This window comes from Eschrichtius robustus, chromosome 19 (assembly GCF_028021215.1).
Source record: "Eschrichtius robustus isolate mEscRob2 chromosome 19, mEscRob2.pri, whole genome shotgun sequence".
Taxonomy (NCBI): domain Eukaryota; kingdom Metazoa; phylum Chordata; class Mammalia; order Artiodactyla; family Eschrichtiidae; genus Eschrichtius; species Eschrichtius robustus.
In genome coordinates, this window is record NC_090842.1 from 12788842 (window position 1) to 12809880 (window position 21039).

Here is a 21039-nt window from a genome sequence, read left to right on the forward strand (position 1 = left end):
AACACTAGGCAGCAGCACCGCAGCACTACGCTCAGGGGTCATTTTAAACAGCGAAATCACCAACAAAAAGCACAAAAAATGCAAAAAACGCGGCACTAAACAGATTGCGAAGAGGACACTTATTTAGAGTACGAGAGCCGAAGCAAGATAGCGGATCATCTGCCTCCAACGTCGGTACAAGCCACCACTGGTTGACTCAGAATTTTCACTCTCTGCGCATGTCCGCGAATAACCCCAGAAAGCACCGCGAATATTGATTTTTGGGGTGACAGTAAATGTTAACAAGTAAGCGAATACAAAAATAGCAACCTGTTAATAACGAAGGTCACCTGTATTCCCGTGGACAAAACAAATTTCGTTTAAGCATAGTTCCTAAATCAAAGCGTCTGGTAGCGCTGGAGACTACAAGTTCCAGCATGCACCGCTTCAGCACGGAGCCCGTGTTCCGCCAATCGCCACAGTAGGGTCAAGCCCGAGGCTTTGGCCCGGAAGTGTCGCATTTGGATCACGTAGCACTCTTTGCGCCTGTGCACACGCTGCGGGGGCCGCCCCAGCTACCGCCGCCCCTGCAGCAGCTCTATCTATGGTCTCTCCCTAGAGCTTTGCTGTTGCGGGTAGCTGCTGCGGGCTCTGTTCGCCCCGCGCGGCAGCGACATGGAGGAATTCGACTCCGAAGACTTCTCCACCTCAGAGGAGGACGAAGACTACGTGCCATCCGGTGAGCGATTCCACCTGGGGCGAGAGGCGGCTTGTCCCGCCCCGCGCCTCACGTGAGGCGCGCTTTGCCCGGCGAGCGTGGGCCCAGTGGCCGCGTGGCGCGGGTCTCAAGCGTCCCCGCCCCGCGCCCTCGCCCGCCTCCTCGCACCGTGCGGCCCCCGTGGCCCAGGAAGTGTGCACGGGGACGTCTCGCGCAGCTGCTCCTCACGGCCTGGCTTCGGCCGCCGCCCCCCTCTCGGAGCGCGGGAACCGGCACGTGAACTCCGCTCTGCCTCTGGTGAAGCTGGCGGTGGTCGGTCATCGCGTACCCTCACCAGCCCTGAAATCTTCTGAAAGGCAGTCTTATCGCCAGGCCTTCCGTTCCCAGAGAATTGCCAGCTAGCATCACGTTCCAGATAGGTCTCTTCACTTTCTGTCCTCAAAAGGGATCTGGTTGTTAAAAAGTTCACATAATGATGCTCTTTGCCTCTTTGCAACGTCTATACCCATTGCTCTCTGATCAGACCTTTGATTTTCTTGTTTTTGTATAGGCTTCTAAAACCGAACCGGGCCAAAATAGATGTCACCCAAACCTACCCCTTCCGCCCTCCTGTACCTTCCGCAGGCTTCCCCATCTTATTTAGAGGTATCTGCCCGTACAATAGCTCAGGTTAAAAACAAAACAAAACCTTGGGAGTTGTCGTTATTCTCACTGTTTTGGTCTAACCAATCATTAAGTTCTGTTTGTGTCTGCGTAGAAGGTTAATTTCTGATCAGTTCCTCACCAATTTCGCTCTTACTGAACCACCATTAACACTAAGACTCGCCATAGCTTCCCAGTTGGTTTCCCGGGTTCCATTCTTATCCACCAACATTGGTCTTTCGGTATCGGCCAGTGTGATCATTTGAAAACTAGTTTTCATTTTAATCAGAGTTACGCATGCGCCTGTTTCAAAATAGTCAAATATTTTTGAAAGGCTTATTTTTGAAACTGAACCGTTTCCCTCACCCCTCATACCTGTCAATCCTCCCCGGAAGAAACTGCTTTCTACTTTTAAAAATTGGTACTTCCATTGTCCGTTGACTTAACCCATCCATGTTAGGTGTTATTTTAACACCCTCTTTAGTCTCACCGTTTCACCTTCAGACCCTCCCCAACTCCCCAGCCTGCCAATGTTCCTATGTCTAATTTGGGTTAGATTGGTATTGTGTTTCCTTTTTTTGTAATTACTTTGTGGACATCTTGTTCAGGCCTGACCATGTGGTATATACAGTTATTGCTTTTCCTGCACTAGTTTTCTCTGGAGTTAATAATTGCCATTTTGTTGTTGTTGCTTAGTCTGTGTACTTACTACTGATTTGATCCGGAACTTTCAAAATTGTCTAAATCATCTCCCAAGATATTTAGATCCATTAGATAATCTTTCACTTTTTGAAGTCCATCTTTGCCGTCTGACCTGCTCCAATTTGTCTTGGTTTTACCACTTTGGAACCTAAGATTTTCCATCATCACCACCACTCTGCATGTTCCTTTTACCTCCATTTTCTCTTGGATTCCCTGTTCCTTGGGTCCCATGATGTCTTCTTTCTTGGTGTGTTCCACCAAAATGAGAATAAATCCTCAAATAACTTCTTGAGGAAAGATGCATTTTTTTAGAAACATTTTTTTTTTGAGAGCTCGACTATCTAAAAATAGTGAAATATTGACCCTCAGGCATGATTACTAACTTAGTATAGAATTATGTGTTCTATAATAATAATGCTGCATTCTATAATAATAATTTTCTATCTGAATTTTAAAGGTATTCCTCCATTATTTTCTAAGTTTCCAGTGTTTTTATTAAAAAGTCTCTTTTGTCACTAATTTTTCCTCATTTATATAAAATTTGTCTCTGGAAGTTGATAGAATCGTCTCTTTGTTTCTGATATTTTCTGATATTTCACAGTGATATACTGTACCTTGGTATGAGTCTATTTTCACCCATTCTGCTGGGCCTTCTGGAACTTTTTTTTTTTTTTTTTGGCTGCGTTGGGTCTTTGTTGCCGCGCGGGTGCTACTCTTTGTTGCGGAGCACAGGCCCTAGAGCACGCAGGCTTCAGTAGTTGCGGCGTATGGGCTCAGTAGTTGTGGCTTGCATGCTCTAGAGCGCAGGCTCAGTAGTTGTGGCACCCCGGCTTAGTTGTTCCGCGGCATGTGGGATCTTCCCGGGCCAGGGATCGCACCCGTGTCCCCTGCATTGGCAGGCGGATTCTTAACCACTGCGCCACCAGGGAAGACACTTCTGGAACTTTTTAAATTTGGGGGGGACAGTTTTCTCCATTTTATTTTTTTGGAATCATCATTATTTATGTGTTGAATCTTACGTTAGACCTTATGGACTGGTTTTATTTTCCTGTACTTTTTTTTTTTTTTTTTTGCTAAACTTTAAAAAAAAAATTTATTTATTTATGTATGTATGTATTTATTTAGCTGCGCCGGGTCTTAGCTACAGCACGTGAGATCTTCGTCTTTGGGTGCGGGATCTTTTAGTTGTGGCACGCGGAATCTTTCAGTTGCAGCATGCGGAGTCTTTAGTGTGGCATGTGTGATCTAGTTCCCTGACTAGGGATCGAACCCGGGCCCCCTGCATTGGGAGCGGGGAGTCTTAGCCACTGGACCACCAGGGAAGTCCCTTCCTCTATTTTTATCCTATTTTCTAACCCTTTGACTTCTTTTTCACTTTATGGGAATATTTCAGTATTTTACCATCCAACCCTTCTGTTGAGTTTTTTTTCTCTTTACATATTTTTTCCCGAGTTTTATGGCTTTTATTAACACAAATGCAATGTGTACACGAGCTGTCTGTTCATTTTCTTTGCTGTGCAGCCTGGCATTGGGATTGGTGACTCAGATGGCCAGGTGGGCTGCTCTTTCCACAGTGACTTTGGGGTTCTTGGAGGAGATATTGGGAGTAGTCTCAGCACCGTAAGATTTGTTGCCCATCAGCTGCACTTCAAGCTCTTTGACATAGTGGACCAGGAACTTCCAGAAGCCACTGGGCAGCATGTGCTTTGTTTTCTTGTATCAGTGTTGGATTTGGCCCTTCGATATTTTTAATTTTGAATAACTTTGTTTTTCAATTTTAAATAGCATCATGTTCTTGTTTCATGTGTGCAGTGTCTTATTGCTCTGTGGATATTAATAATGCTTTAAGGCCTCTTGCCTTCTCAGATGGCCCACACTCTGTGGAGTGTGTTTCTCCCATGACTGCTCTCACTTTCCAAGATGACCCCATGCCCTGGGACCACTCTTGCCTTTAGAGATGGTCCGCATTCTTCCTATGGAATGTGTATCTCTCTAAATAAATCCACTTCTTACCTATCAAATAATAATAATAATAATGCTTTAAATTTTTTTACTTTTAACTTATGCTCGGTAAAATTCATTCTTCATTATACTGTTCTATGAATTTTTGACAAATGCTTAGAGTTATGTAACCGCCGCTAAAATTAACAGTTCCAAGGCCACCTTTACCCTCCCCTCCCCCCCAAATTAGATCATATTGTCTGTGTATAGAAACAGTTTTATTTCCTCTTTTCCAATAGGCATACCTTTTATTTCTTTTGCTTGCCTTATTGTACTTGGTAAAGACTTCCAATGTAATATTGAATAGGAGAGGTGAGAGTGGATATCCTTTCCTTGTTCCCAGCCTTAAGGAGAAAGCATCAGTGTTTCACCATTTGGTATAATGTTAGCTGTAGGTTTTTCATAGATGCCTTTTGTGTGTGTTTTAAGCACTTTACATTATCTAACTCATTGCTAACTCAGTCACATAACATTATCAAGTATGTGCTATTGTGCTCTCCACACATGAAGAAACTGAGGAACCCAAAGTCACTCAGCTGGATAGTAGCTGGGCTGGGATTTGAATCCTGGCAGTCTGCATATACTGCCCGTAATGTGTTTTATTGGGTTAAAGAAATTGCCTCTATTCTTAATCTGCTGAGAGGTGAATTTTGTCAAATGTTTTTTCTCCATCTATTGATTGTGTGGTTTTTCTTCTCTTATCTGTTAATGTGATGAATTACAGTGATTGATTTAAAATTTTTGAACAGCCTTTTATTTCTGGGATAAAACTTACTTGGTCATGATGTATTATTCTTCTTCTACATTACTGAATTTTGTTGAGGAGTTTTGCATCTGTTTATGAGGGATGTTGGTCTGTAGTTTTCTTGTAATTTCCTTGCCTGGTTTTGGTATCGAATAATGCCAGCCTGATAGAATGAGGAAACAATCTCTTTCCGCTAAGGTGATTTTTATTCACCCTGTACATTTGTGTTGGGCATTATTATGTTAGACACTTTCTCAGATTTTTTTGGTGATTCTTAGTTGTTTGACTCATATTTAAATTAAGCATGGGGGACTGAAAAGGTGATGGAGGCTCTGAGTCTTTGGAGCTTCAATTAAAAAAAGATTTGTTCATTTTGTGCTTTCTTTGTCTATAGGGTTGTTATTCTGTTTCTTACTCTTATAGTAACTGCATGATTTTTGTGGTTGTTTGTGTAATTTAAAATTTGCTTTTCTCTTATCAGTGATATTGAGCATCTTTTTTCATGTTTAAGATCCAGAGCCATATGCATCTCTTTGTCTGAACTGTCTGCAACATTCACCCATTTTTATGAAGAAAAATAACTTTATATTATTACAAAAGCAGTGCATGAACTTCGTAGAAAATTAGAAAATGCAGGCAATTAAACATAAAAAATCAGAATCATTACATTCCTACCACCCAGAGATTATCAGTATTGATCCCTTATTGAAACCCACTCTGATCTTTTTTCTATACCCAGGTGTAGTTATTTGTATTTTTCCCCAACCTGAAATCGTAGTTTTTTCATGTTACTTTGTAACCTGCTCTTTTCAGTGAACATTCTGTCCCTGTCCATTTCAGTAAACTTTCAGCTCGTCTAATATACAAACCATATTCAAGTTTTCCCTTTTGACTCAAAAATGGCTTTAGCTTTTCTGTTTAAATCACCGTTGAGTTCAGGACTACATGTATCATCCAGTTGTTCCATCCCTGAAATATGTTTTAATATAGCACACTCCTGTTTCTGTGACTTAGATTGGCTTAGGAGATCAGGCTGTATGTCCTGCAGAATGTCTCACCTTCTGATTTTGTTTGGTTGCTCCCTCATGGTATTAGGTTGTTCCTTTGTCCCTTGAATTTTCGTTAAATTGGAAGTTAGATCTAAATGCTTGGTGGATTCAAATGAAATAATTTTACCTAAAATAAATTATAGACGACTTGAGTGTTTCATAATGCATAACATCAGAAAACACAAAATACCTGGTTAATTCCCATGGTTTTGACTTCTGGATCAGAATGATGAGAGTTTGATCCTTCTATTGTGTAATTATTTTTTCTCTTAGAACTGGAAAGTATTCTGTGTGGTAATATACTTAATCGTTAAAACTTAAATTGTTTTTAACATTACTTGATAATCCTTGCCTAGATTACTACGATCATTACAGTGTGAGAGTGATGGTTTTCTAATTTTGTGGTTCTTCTACATTTATTGTTTGATGTTCTTCTGAAAGTGTAACTTTTCCTTGTCAGTGGGGCAGGATAAATGTTTAATTCATTTCCCTTAATTTCCAATTTTCAAAGTAGGGAGTAATCTTAATAGTAACCTAAAATGGTACAAATAATTTTTTTAAATTAATTTATTTAATTTATTTATATTTGGCTGTGTTGGGTCTTCGTTGCTGCACGTGGGCTTTCTCTAGTTGCGTCCAGCGGGGGCTGCTCTTCACTGAGGTACGCAGGCTTCTCAGTGCGGTGGCTTCTCTTGTTGAGGAGCACGGGCTCTAGGTGCACGGGCTTCAGTAGTTGTGGCATGTGGGCTCAGTAGTTGTGGCTCGCGGGCTCTAGAGCGCAGGCTCAGTAGTTGTGGCGCACGGGCTTAGTTGCTCCACAGCATGTGGGATCTTCCCGGACCAGGGCTCGAACCCGTGTCCCCTGCATTTGCAGGCAGATTCTTAACCACTGCACCACCAGGGAAGCCCTGGTACAAATAATTTTTTCTGTCTTTTTTTTTTTTTCCACACACACACACACACACACACACACTGTATTTTATTTTTACAAGAGATAGACTGACACCAAGCATTGTACATGGATGACCACAACAAAAGCAACAATGATTGCAATTACCAAACATGAAACACACTCATACTATGTCATAATATTGACATTCAGTCCAGTAATCCTCCACTGTAACAGCTCCTTTACTTTGCAGTGAAAATTGATTTGTATATTCTTTGCCTCTGAGTCCTTGTGGGATTTTTTTTTTTTAAATTCAAACAGAAAGTCACAAAAATTATACTCATCCTCATCAGTTCACTCAGTCCCATGTAATTAATTTTTTTTTTCATCTTGATCTTTTGTTAGCACTTTTATGAGTTCATCGGTTTTTCATTAGAGTTCTGAAAATGCTTATTCATTCAGTTCAGTAGTACAGTTACCAGAAACCTGTACTTGTCAGAGTCTTTTCCATGAATTTCTTGAAGATGAAACCCTTTTATAGGAACATATTTGCAAAAGCATCAGAGTACACCCAGAACTGTCTGTAAATGACAAAAGACTTAAAAATGACCACGGTTAAATATTTGATGAAAGTTCGTAATAATGCAGTTGACAAGAAAATTAGTTATTTCTGAGATATACATTTTAAAGTAATAACTAGGATTATGACATAACATTATACCAGAACATATAAGATTTTTAGAAATTTCATGTAATGTCTGAAACATTTATATTAACGTATTTCCATACAAATAACCCAATGAAAGTTTAGTATTAGTTGTTTTGTTTGTTTGTTTTTTTATACTGCAGGTTCTTATTAGTCATCAAAATATCATAAAGTTGTCACAGTTTTTTATAGATTCAGTGTGTTTCAGTCTAACAGTTATTCATTTTAATGGTCAGGTCATCACTTTTGGACACTAAAAGTTCTTTCAGGCTGGATCTTATATCCTTTTAACGTGACCCATTATTCTTAAATAACTTCCTTGCTTTCTGGCACAGCAAAATGTCCCCATTTCACCTTGTGCTTTCCTTCCCTCAGACTTGAAATTAGCTGGCCTTTTCAGGGAGCCATTTTTGTGTTGAGTCATATCAAAGAATACAATCTGAACTTTAAAGAAATGCTCATTGCTACTAGAGTGACATTGATTCTATGCCATTTCAGTGAACAAAGCTAGAAAATATTCATCTTAAAAAGAGTTGAGTGCTGAATTTTAAGTTCAGTTTTAACATCTGTTTTCATTTAATTTCTTAATTTCTTTGGTTTTATAATTGTGTGTCATTTCTTACTCTGAAGTTCTGGATTCCTAACGTGATTAGTAGAACTACTGAACTTTCTTTTACCTATAATAAAAGGAAGAGTTTCAAAATACCAACACCGATGTTACTACTAGGAATAGAACTTTCTTGGTCTTTAGAATGCATCTTGCTAAGGATGAACAGTCAAAATACTGTTTCTAAAGTTCTTGGAGGGGCTTCCCTGGTGGTGCAGTGGTTGAGAATCCGCCTGCCAATGCAGGGGACACAGGTTCGATCCCTGGCCTGGGAAGATCCCACATGCCATAGAGCAACTAAGCCCATGTGCCACAACTACTGAGCCTGTGCTCTAGAGCCTGTGAGCCACAACTACTGAGCCTGCATGCTGCAACTACTGAAGCCCGCGTGGCTAGAGCCCATGCTCTGCAACAAGAGAAGCCACCGTGATGAGAAGCCCGAGCACTGCAACTAGAGAAAGCCCGCACACAGCAATGAAGACCCAACACAGCCAAAAATAAATAAATTAAATAAATAAATTTATTAAAAATAAATAAATAAATAAAGTCCTTGGAGTAAATCCTTTCTTTGTGGCTTGTGTTATCAGTTTGGTTATGTTTATATGTTTATTTAAACTTTGCTCAATTTAAGGGATTTTCAGAATTCTGCGGAGCAATAAACACAGAGAACTCTTGCTCTGCTACCCCTGCTTACCCCACTGTCTTATGCCCTGACCCTTACAGATAACGATTTTCATTAGTTTTCTGTTTTTCCTTGTAATTTTGCCTTTTTATACTCTATTTGTATAAACAACTACAGTACAGCTGGGTACCCACCACTGTGGGTTTGTCTTTTAAAAGTCCTTTTGTTGTAGTGATTTTACTCAGGTTTCAGGAGGAAGCAAAATTACATTTGTGTGTTCAGTACCTTCATGAAACACTTTCACTTACCACTTGGTGTCTAAGATGCCAAGTTTGCTTCCATTTTGGAACCCTTATATTTACTATTCCGACAGCCTCAAATGCTTATTCTCCAGATTTTAGTAGAGCTGGCTCATTCTCATCATCTTTGTTCTTTTTCTTTTCCTAATCTCTGCTATCATATTTGTAGTTTTCAGGAGTTTTATAATGATATTTTTCATTTTCTGAAAATTCTTGAGTCATCTTATTCTTGTTTTGTGGATGTCTCTTTGAGGATATAAATTATAAAGTTTTTTTTTTTTCTAATTTTGTTTCCTCTTAATTCCTTTCTGTTTGTTTTCAGTCTTGCCTTTGATATTGGACGCTTTCCTCAGTGTTTGGTGGTCCTAGTTCATTGTGAGTGAAATATTTAAAAACTAATTTGATGTGCAGGAATATTCAAAATAGCCCTGTTTGTAATGGCCCCAAACCAAATGTCCATCAACAGAGGAATGGATAAATAAATTGTGGTATAGTCATATGATGAAATAATATTAGGGATGAGAATGAATAAGCTACAGCTACATGGAAGGAACTGGGTGACTTAAAAATAGAATGTTGAGTGAAAGAAGCTGGACGCAAGAGTACATATTGTAGGCTTCTGTTTAAGGCTCAAAAACAGATGAAACTAATTTATGATGTTAGAATTCAGGATAGTGGTTACCTGTGGGATGTGGGTGGTGGCTATTGATTGAAACGGGGCCTTCTGCAATGCTGGTCATGTTCTGCTTTTTCAGCTGGGTCGTATTTATACAAGTGTGTTCACTTTGCATAATTTCGTTGACCTGTACATTAGTTTGTGTGCTTTTTGGTGTGTTATACTTCAAATAAAAGCTATGTGAAGTAAAAAAGAAAAACACAACTGGTTGAATCTCTGTGTGTACAGGATTTATTGACTGGTACCCATAGAATGTGGTCAGACTGGGCATTCAAGCAACACTTTTGTTGGGGACCCCAGAATGTCAGTGTCTGAAGATGGGAAGCAGATGTGTTTGTTTTTTTCTGCTATGTCTAACTTGAAGTCTTTAAGCCTCTTTCTAAACGTCTTTTATTGATAAGACAAGGTATCCTTTGCTTACTTTTGAAAGATATCCAAGATGAGGTGGAAACATGAATTTCTTTTTTGAAAAGTACAGTGGTCAGTTTACAATTTCTGTTCATTCATTCAGCATATACTTCTAAAGACATGCGGATCCATGTCCTCATGGTGTGTGGAGCATAGCAGAAATTGCAGACATTAAATATAAGTGGGGTGCGTTAAGGAGGGAAATATGGACTGCCCTGGAGGCCTAGAATAGGAGAACTTAGCCTAGTCTTCAGGAATAGGGAGGACGTCCCTCAGGAAATGATATTTTAGTCCGGTGAAGAACAGAGGAAAGTACTAGATTTTTTTCCTTAATGAAAATGTCTCATCTTGATGTGAAAAATCTTTATTCCTGTCTGTCTGACCACCCTGTTATGTGATTTCAGGTGGAGAGTATAGTGAAGATGATGTAAATGAATTAGTGAAGGAAGATGAAGTGGATGGTGAAGAGCAGACACAGAAAACCAAAGGGAGAAAAAGAAAGGCTCAGAGCGTTCCGGCCAGGTGATGCTGCCCTCAAGGCCCTTAGAAGTCAGGGGCTGTTGTCATAACCTTCCAGATTGCTGGGATTGGTCTGATGATAGATTTCTTACTGCCAGGGTTTCTAACCTTTTTCTCATTGAGGGAAATATTTGGTGACATTTTAAGATTAAATTCTTATTCTCTGGCAAGCTTTAAAATTTTTTGAGCTTTAATTTTAAAAAGTTAATAGGTAATATGTGCACCTGGTTTAAAATTGAAAACTCGGGAATCCCCTGGCAGTCCAGGGGTTAGAACTCTGCCTTTCCAATGCCAGGGCCTGCGTTCAGTCCCTGGTCGGGGAACTAAGATCCCACAAGCTGCGTGGTTCGACCAAAAGAAAAGAAAAATGCAATTGCTACAAAAAATATGTACCCTATCTCTAGCCCTTGTTGCTTTGTTTCAGAAGAATTATGTTACCAGAGATAATTCTGTGTATGTACAATCATGTATGTATGTATTTCCTACTTTTTTTTTTTTGGCCATGCGGCTTGCGGGATCTTACTTCCCTGACCAGGGATCGAACCCACGCCCCCTGCAGTGGAAGCATGGGAAGTCCTAACAACTGGACCGCCAGGAATTCCCTATATTCCCTACTCTTAAAAAAAAAAAAAAACGAATAGTAGCATACTCTGCATATCATTTCTCACTTTCCTTATTTCACATCTTGGAGATGATACTATGGCCGTATATTTAGCTATACCTTTTTCTTTTCTGTGACTGCATAGTGTTACATTACTGGACAGACCTTACTTTATTTAAGCATTCCTTTGTTGAGAGACCTTTAGATTGTCCTCATCTTTACTACAGCAAATAAGACTGCAGTGAATATTCGTATGTGTCTTTGTACACATGTATATTTGTAAATTAGATCTGTAGAAGTAGAATTGTTTGACCCAAGGTTATACGTAGTAAGGAATAAAATAAAATTTATAGGTATAGACAAATTATCTTCTATAAGCCTGGTACTGAATTGCACTCCCACCAAAAATTATGAAAATTCTGACAAGTTATTTAACTCAAAAAGGGAGTCTTTCAATGCAAGTCTTTTATTCTCTTTGATTGATGTTTCTGTCTTCCTGGACATTGAAGCAAAAAGCAGAGTGTAGAAAGAGAATTTTGAGTATTAGATGATTCACTTGAAGTCAGAGTAGTCTTAAGAAGCAGTTTACTCTTTTAAGTCTTGGACCCAATTCTTTTATCCTTGGCTTTTGTATATTCCAGCTTTCATATCTTCAGAAGGTGGGAAGAAACATGGATTCCCCACTCCCCACCCCCTCAGAACTCTGGGAAGAAACAGTGCAAATAAATCTGAGGCTCTCTTCAATCTCTGTTCCCCAAATGGAGTGACTTTTAAAAAGTCAAAAATACCGGGCATATGTATGTTATTAGAACCCTCTTTCTGAACAGATTGATTCTGTGAGGCGATTTGGGGTATTTTCTTGGTGAAAACAGCTGGTCCTAACTTAGATGTAGAACACTGTATTTTGATTCTAAATGCTTTGGGAAAATGCTAACTGTAAGAGCTCAGTTCTTTTTTTCTTCCACAAAATCTCAGCTTACCTCTCCCACTTCCCCTATCAGGCGTGTTAACCAGTAGTCCCCAGATTTAAAAGTTTTCTGATATTTGCAACATTATGTTTGGAATTCAGGAAGGGATAACTGAAATTATTTTGCCTGTTTGTCTTGTCTTTCCTTTTCCTTGTGACTGTTGGTGATTAGGAAGAGAAAACAAGGTGGCCTCTCATTAGAAGAAGAGGACGAGGAGGATGCCAACGAGGAATCTGGAGGAAGTAGTAGTGAGGAGGAAGAAGCAGCTGCAGAGCCAGGAAAAGGCATTGAGTCAGAGGATGCAAGGAAAAAGAAGGAAGATGAACTGTGGGCCAGCTTCCTCAATGACGTAGGGCCAAAATCAAAAGTGCCTCCGCGTACACAAGTTAAAGTAAGTTAACAGATGAATGGGATGAATGCTTCCCCAGAAATGCCGGAGGTTCCCCAGATAGATTTTTTAAGTTTACAAACTGAGATTTGAGGCTTACAACAGAAATCAGACTAGATGCCTGTTAATAGTAACTCTACTAAGTGAAAAGCAAAGCATTCCCTATGGTAGGAAACACAAGCCTTTCTAATTAAATAAATTTTCAATAAGCATTTAACTGTTTAGAGATGAAATATTTAAGAATAGCTGGAAACAACATGTTTGGATGGATCTTTTAGTTTTCATCCTTAAATGAAACTGATTACACTTCTTTTTTCATAGAGAGGAGAGGAGGCTGAAGAGACAAGTTCAAGTAAATTGTTGGTCAAAGCAGAAGAGCTAGAGAAACCTAAAGAAACAGAAAAAGTTAAAATCACCAAGGTGTTTGATTTTGCTGGTGAAGAAGTCAGGTAAGATGACATTCACAAACTTCAAAACTAGTACTTTTAAAAAGGAGCATCTTTCTAAATGGTGTTAGACATCTGTCCTCATTCCAACCCACCTTAATATTTTGGAAGATTTATATTTGAACTCAAGGAAAGCAGTGGTTCCATTGATTATCAGGGAATATGAGAAAGGTCCTTTTACATATGGTAATGTAGTTGGGGGCATTATGAAGTGGTTGGCTGAACAGAAACAAGAAAACGTAAGAGTTAAGTATTTGGTTTCACTTACTCATGCCGTGCTTTGTGACTTTGGCTAATTTCTCCCTTTATTACTTCCCTTAACTTTGACGTATAAGCCCCAGTGAAACCTTTGAAATCAGGTGAGAATTGAAAGTACTAGGAGAGAAATTTGATTCTGATATTATTTCCTCATCTTAATATTATTTTTTTAATTGATTCATAGGTTTGTTACTAGTTTAGAAAAACATTATAGGCTTAATACTCTTGGCCGTTCTAGATGAGAGCCACATGCCCAGAATTTCTTCTTCCCATTTATTTAAAATTTTAATATGAAAACAGCAGATCTGTAATTTAGAGCTGGACAAGAACAGATGAAGTGCCTGCCAATCAATAATTTTATAGATGGTCACATTTATTTTCCTTGACAGTAATTAATTAGACTTGTTTACTCTCTGTAAATATAATTTCCCCTAAAGTTGATACTCTTAAATTTATTTATTTATTTATTTTTGGCTGTGTTGGGTCTTCGTTTCTGTGCGAGGGCTTTCTCCAGTTGCGGAGAGCGGGGGCCACTCTTCATCATGGCGCGCGGGCCTCTCACTGTCGCGGCCCCTCCCGTTGCGGAGCACAGGCTCCAGATGCGCAGGCTCAGTAGCTGTGGCTCACGGGCTCAGCCGCTCCGCGGCATGTGGGATCCTCCCAGACCAGGGCTCGAACCCGTGTGCCCTGCATTGGCAGGCAGATTCTCAACCACTGCGCCACCAGGGAAGCCCTAACGTTGATACTCTTAAAAATAATTTCTAGTTTCCATCAATTATTTCATCTAGTGAAAATATATCTTAGAAAAAGTTTGGCATTATTAGTTTTTGTTTGTTTGTTTGTTTTTAACATTTATTTATTTATTTATTTGGCTGCGCCAGCTCTTAGTTGCGGCATGCGGGGTCTTCATTGCAGCGTGCGGGATCTTTGGTTGCAGCGTGTGGGAACTTTATAGTTGCGGCATGCGGGATCTAGTTCCCTGTCCAGGGATCGAACCTGGGACCCCTGCATTGGGAGCACGGAGTCTTAACTGCTGGACCACCAGGGAAGTCCCGGCATTATTAGTTTTATAAATGATGTGAAGCAGAACTTTTTATTATTATTATTTGTTGTTGTTGATGGTGGTGGTGGCTCTTTTTATTTTTTACTTTTTTTTTTTTATTGGAGTAGAGTTGATTTACAGTGTTGCGTTACTTTCTGCTCTACAGCACAGTGAATCGGTTATAGATATACATATCTCCACTCTTTTAGTATTACTTTTTTTCTCCCCCAATTTTTTTTTCTCAAAAATTTTACACTTATAAAAATGTTGCAAGAATAGTATTACAGCGAACACCCATATACCTATATCATACTGATTCACCACTTGTAAATGTTTTGCCCCTCTCTCCACCATCTGTTTCCATTATTTCTCTCTTTTTGTTTTGGCTGAACCATTTGAGAATTGTAGACATCATGACACTTCACTCTTAAATACTTAATCACTGTTTCCTAAGAACAAGGATCTTCTCCTTTGTGACGCAATATAACTCTCACATTCGGTAGATTACACATTAATGCAGATTGTTATCTAAATTCTCTGTAGTGAAGGACCCTGATTTTAAATTTTCAACCTGTTGCAGACCAATACTTTTGTAAAACACAATAAGTAGGAATTATTAGAAAAGTAAATTAAGAAGAGATACAAAATACAAGCGCAAACTTTTTAAAAAATATTTATTTATTTATTTAGGCTGTGCTGGGTCTTAGTTGGCGGCTCGTGGGATCTTCGTTGCGGCATGTGGGCTCTTTGTTGTGGCATGCGGACTCCTTTCTCTTTTTTTTTTTTTTTTTTAATAAATTTATTTATTTTTATTTATTTTTGGCTGCGTTGGGTCTTCGTTGCTGCGTGTGGGCTTTCTCTAGTTGCGGCGAGCGGGGGGCTACTCTTTGTTGTGGTGCGCAGGCTTCTCATTGCGGTGGCTTCTCTTTGTTGCGGAGCACGGGCTCTAGGCACATGGGCTTCAGTAGTTGCAGCACGTGGGCTTCAGTAGTTGTGGCTCGCAGGCTCTAGACTGCAGGCTCAGTAGTTGTGGCACACGGGCTTAGTTGCTCCACGGCATGTGGGATCTTCCTGGACCAGGGCTCGAACCTGTGTTCCCTGCATTGGCAGGCGGATTCTTAACCACTGCGCCACCAGGGAAGTCCTGTACCTCTTTTTAATTTATTTTTCTAATAATTTCTTTTTATTGTGTTTTACAAAAGTATTGGTCTGCAACAGGTTGAAATTTTTAAATCATGGGCCTTCACTACAGATAATTTAGACAATGGTCTGCAGTAATGTGAAAGTAATGAGGATGGAAGTGTGGATTTTAAAGCAGTGTCATTAAGTTCAGGATTTTCATTTTTACTTTTTCCAAACAAAGCCAGTAATAACTATATTTTCTTTTTTTTCCCTCCAGTTTTATTGAGAAATAATTGACATACAGCACTGTATAAGTTTAAGGTGTACAGCATAATGATTTGACCTAGGTACCTCATGAAATGATTAGTAGTAACTGTATTTTCAGAGTTCATCTTCAGTGCTTCATAAGTAGTCAGTTCCAGTAATTTATCCTGTCAAGTTATAATTAAATTTAAGTTATATTTCAGTGGGAAAAAGGAATTCTGGATGCATGAATTTCCTATGTGTGGATTTTTTTAATGGAAAATATAATTCAAAACATTCTGTGAAACATGTTAACCTATAGGAACTGTTCTTCAGGCTTTTAACTTTCATTTTTACTCTTAGAGTTTATTTGTTTCTGAAAAATATGTTGAAGTACTTCCTTGTGTGAAAGTACTAAGATTATTAAAAACACCAAACTGGGAATTCCCTGGCAGTCCAGTGGTTAGGACTCCACAGTTTCACTGCTGAAGGCCTGGGTTCAATTCGTGGTTGGGGAACTAAGATCCTGCAAGCTGCTCAGCACGGCCAAAAAAAAACACCAAAAAAATACCAAACAAAGCAGGCAAATAAGCATGTTTTACTGTCTAATTGAGATCTTTAAAATTGGGGACCATATGGTTATTGTTTTTCTTTTAGAAGTACTAAGTTTATTCTGTAGTTCATCATTCTCAAGGCACTTTCTTCTTCATAACCATTGTACTTCAGCATGCATTATAACATATGCATATTTATGATCAACTTTCAGTTTATCAAAAATAGAGTCATTTAAATTTAATGCATTAGCTTTACATAATTCACAGTTTTTACTACTGTACTAAGAAGAGTGGGGGGTTTTTTATGTGGTAAGAGTTTTCTCAATGAAGGAAGCAGTGTATTAATTTATGTTCTAGCACAAACTCCTTAATCTAAACTGTTTCCCTGTCTTGCAGCTGTGCCATTGGAACATATTCTTAAACTTCACTTAAACACTTAAACTTCATATCTCATCTGTTGACATGTGATCCTACTTTTATTATACAGATCAGTGTCAGTTAATGTTTGTCAGCAAAAAACTGATAAAAAAGAATCCTTTATATCACCCTCGTGATTAAATCACATATACTAAAATAATTTTCATATTAGCAATAATCTGTCGTTCTTCAAATTGCATTGAAGAAACACTTTGCTAACTTTGTTAATAGTTTCTCTATCATAAGCCAGATCCTGAATACTTTTAAGCCATGGTATCATTGGAAAGTTGTACTTGGACTACCTTCTTTGTCAAGATTTCCAAGCAGACACCTTTGATATAGTCTTTTACTAATGTCCTGGGAATGGTATATGTTTTTCTTAGTTAGCAACCAAAAGTACTCCTTTCTCAGAAGGCCACAATGCTAACGTAGGGAATTTTGTATCTTTTTATTGACTTTTTAGTTCAGTACTCTTTCTTTCAAAAAAATTCTTTTGATTTTGAACTTATTTCTTCATGTTTTATATGTAAATGCTGCAGAAGTTTTGGTGGATTTGTTGCTTTATTAGCCAAAACATCTCTGCAAAGAACTCACTGTGGTTTTAGCGCTGCATGATCAAAACCCAAGCCCAGTGTATGAGGGCTCATAGAGTAAAAGCGGTTTGACCTTGGTTGTCCTTCATTTCTTCAGAGTCACTTCCGTCATCATCATGTGGTTTACTACTACTGCTGCATTCAGGAAACGTGGGCTTTTTTGCAGAAGCGTACAGTGTAGGTTGTTTTGCCATCAGTAAATGAGGATTAAAAAATAATACCAAATTTACTTTCTTAATTTAGTTATTAAACTATAAATTTTAAAAGTCACACTTGGTCAAAAATTAAAATGATTGTAAAAATTTATAAAAAGAAATGCTTATATTTTATCACATTTTTGGGTTTTAATTGATAAAATAACCCTAAACTTTCATACACACTGTAATGTGGTCTTACTGCACAAGACTAATATCTCATGTGACCACCTTGCAAGTTTGACAGTACCTGAATTGGTCTATGTTCTGTTTAATGCAATGAGTCCATCATTCATGTCTTGAATATTGTGACATTGTCAAATTGCTAAGCAAGTTTCTAAATACTCACTCAAAATTTTTGTACCTATCTTGTCTTAGACCAATAACAGGTAGTTTTGCAGGCCACAATTTTGGTAGCTCTATATACAGTTCTACGCAAATCTTTCCCTAGTTATTCTAAAATGTTCTTTTTTTAAAAAATAAATTTATTTATTTTTATTTTTATTTTTGGCTGCATTGGGTCTTTGTTGCTGTGCATGGGCTTTCTTTCGTTGTGGCGAGCGGGGGCTACTCTTTGTTGAGGTGCGCGGGCTTCTCACTGCAGTGGCCTCTCCTGTTGCAGAGCACGGGCTCTAGGTGTGCAGGCCTCAGTAGTTGTGGCACGCGAGCTCTAGAGCGCAGGCTCAATAGTTGTGACGCTCGGGCTTAGTTGCTCCGCGGCATGTGGGATCTTCCTGGGCCAGGACTCGAACCCATGTCCCCTGCGTTGGCAGGCGGATTCTTAACCACTGTGCCACCAGGGAAGCCCCAAAATGTTCTTAATAGCTATATTTCTTGTCCAGTCCAACCTCCAATCCAAGATTACACTCTGCGTTTAGTCTTTTATTTATTTATTTATTATTTTAATAAATTTATTTATTTTATTTTATTTATTTTTGGCTGCGTTTGGTCTTCATTGCTGCGCCCGGGCTTTCTCTAGTTGTAGCAAGCAGGGGCTACTCTTCGTTGTGGTGTGCAGGCTTCTCATTGCAGTGGCTTCTCTTGTTGCAGAACACGGGCTCTAGATGTGTGGGTTTCAGTAGTTGTGGCTTGAGGGCTCTAGAGCGCAGGCTCAGTAGTTATGGCACACGGGCTTAGTTGCTCCGCGGCATGTGGGATCTTCCCAGACCAGGGATCAAACCCGTGTCCCCTGCATTGGCAGGCAGATTCTTAACTACTGTGCCACCAGGGAAGTCCCTGCATTTAGTCTTTTTTTTTTTTTTTAATGGACTTTATTATGTTGAGGTAGGTTCCCTCTATGCCCACTTTCTGGAGAGTTTTTATCATAAATGGGTGTTGAATTTTGTCAAAAGCTTTTTCTGCATCTATTGAGATGATCATATGGTTTTTATTCATCAATTTGATAATATGGTGTATCACATTGATTGATTTGCATATATTGAAGAATCCTTGCATCCCTGGGATAAATCCCACTTGATCATGATGTATAATCCTTTTAATGTGTTGTTGGATTCTGTTTGCTAGTATTTTGTTGAGGATTTTTGCATCTATATTCATCAGTGATATTGGTCTGTAATTTTCTTTTTTTGTAGTATCTTTGTCTGGTTTTGGTATCAGGGTGATTTTGGCCTCATAGAATGAGTTTGGGAGTGTTCCTTCCTCTGCAATTTTTTGGAAGAGTTTGAGAAGGATGGGTGTTAACTCTTCTCTAAATGTTTGATAGAATTCACCTGTGAAGCCATCTGGTCCTGGACTTTTGTTTGTTGGAAGATTTTTTTTTTTTTTTAATTTTTTAATTTATTATTTATTTATTTATTTTTGGCTGTGTTGGGTCTTCGTTTCTATGTGAGGGCTTTCTCCAGTTGCGGCGAGTGGGGGCCACTCTTCATCGCGGTGCGCGGGCCTCTCACTATCGCGGCCTCTCTTGTTGCGGAGCACAGGCTCCAGACGCTCAGGCTCAGTAGTTGTGGCTCATGGGCCCAGTTGCTCCGCGGCATGTGGGATCTTCCCAGACCAGGGCTCGAACCCGTGTCCCCTGCATTGGCAGGCAGATTCTCAACCACTGCGCCACCAGGGAAGCCCTGTTGGAAGATTTTTAATCACAGTTTCAATTTCATGACTTGTGATTGGTCTTCATATTTTCTATTTCTTCCTGGTTCAGTCTTGGACGGTTATACCTTTCTAAGAATTTGTCCGTTTCTTCCAGGTTGTCCATTTTATTGGCATACCGTTGCTTATAGTAGTCTCTTAGGATGCTTTGTATTTCTGCGGTGTCTGTTGTAATTTCTCCTTTTTCATTTCTAATTTTATTGATTTGAGTCCTCTCCCTCTTTTTCTTGATGAGTCTGGCTAAGGGTTTATCAATTTTGTTTATCTTCTCAAAGAACCAGCTTTTAGTTTTATTGATCTTTGCTATTGTTTTCTTTGTTTCTGTTTCATTTATTTCTGCTCTGATCTTTATGATTTCTTTCCTTCTGCTAACTTTGGGTTTTGTTTGTTCTTCTTTCTCTAGTTCCTTTAGGTGTAAGGTTAGATTGTTTATTTGAGATTTTTCTTATTTCTTGAGGTAGGCTTGTATAGCTATAAACTTCCCTCTTAGAGCTGCTTATGCTGCATCCCATAGGGTTTGGATCGTTGTGTTTTCATTGTCATTTGTCTCTAGGTATTTTTTGATTTCCTCTTTGATTTCTTCAGTGATCTCTTGGTTATTTAGTAACGTATTGTTTAGCCTCCATGTGTTTGTGTTTTTTACGTTTTTTTCCCTGTAATTCATTTCTAATCTCATAGCGTTGTGGTCAGAAAAGATGCTTGATATGATTTCAATTTTCTTAAATTTACTGAGGCTTGATTTGTGACCCAAGATGTGATCTATCCTGGAGAATGTTCCGTACGCACTTGAGAAGAAAGTGTAATCTGCTGCTTTTGGATGGAATGTCCTATAAATATCAATTAAATCTATCTGGTCTATTGTGTCATTTAAAGCTTCTGTTTCCTTATTTATTTTCATTTTAGATGATCTGTCCATTGGTGTAAGTGATGTGTTAAAGTCCCCCACTATTATTGTGTTACTGTTGATTTCCTCTTTTATAGCTGTTAGCAGTTGCCTTATGTATTGAGGTGCTCCTATGTTGGGTGCATATATATTTATAATTGTTATATCTTCTTCTTGGATTGATCCCTTGATCATTATGTAGTGTCCTTCCTTGTCTCTTGTAACATTCTTTATTTTAAAGTCTATTTTATCTGATATGAGTGTTGCTACTCCAGCTTTCTTTTGATTTCCATTTGCATGGAATATCTTTTTCCATCCTGTCCCTTTCAGTCTGTATGTGTCCCTAGGTCTGAAGTGGGTCTCTTGTAGACAACATATAGATGGGTCTTGTTTTTGTATCCATTCAGCAAGCCTGTGTCTTTTGGTGGGAGCATTTGATCCTTTCACGTTTAAGGTAATTATCGATATGTATGTTCCTATGACCATTTTCTTAATTGTTTTGGGTTTGTTTTTTTTTGTAGGTCCTTTTCTTCTCTTGTGTTTCCCACTTAGAGAAGTTCCTTTAGCATTTGTTGTAGAGCTGGTTTGGTGGTGGTGAATTCTCTTAGCTTTTGCTTGTCTGGTAAAGCTTTTGATTTCTCCATCGAATCTGAATGAGA

General features: G+C 38.9%; 1 protein-coding gene across 1 annotated transcript in view; it reads left to right on the forward strand.

The window, feature by feature from the left end:
• Nucleotides 1-513: 513 nt before the first annotated feature.
• The window catches only part of CFDP1 (craniofacial development protein 1), a 134197-nt gene continuing 113671 nt past the window's right edge, over nucleotides 514-21039 (forward strand). Inside the window, exons 1-4 of the mRNA XM_068528065.1 lie at nucleotides 514-718; nucleotides 10448-10565; nucleotides 12303-12522; nucleotides 12841-12968. Coding sequence (XP_068384166.1) covers nucleotides 655-718; nucleotides 10448-10565; nucleotides 12303-12522; nucleotides 12841-12968 — 530 coding nt within the window. The 5' untranslated portion in view covers nucleotides 514-654. The remainder of the gene's footprint in view (nucleotides 719-10447; nucleotides 10566-12302; nucleotides 12523-12840; nucleotides 12969-21039) is intronic.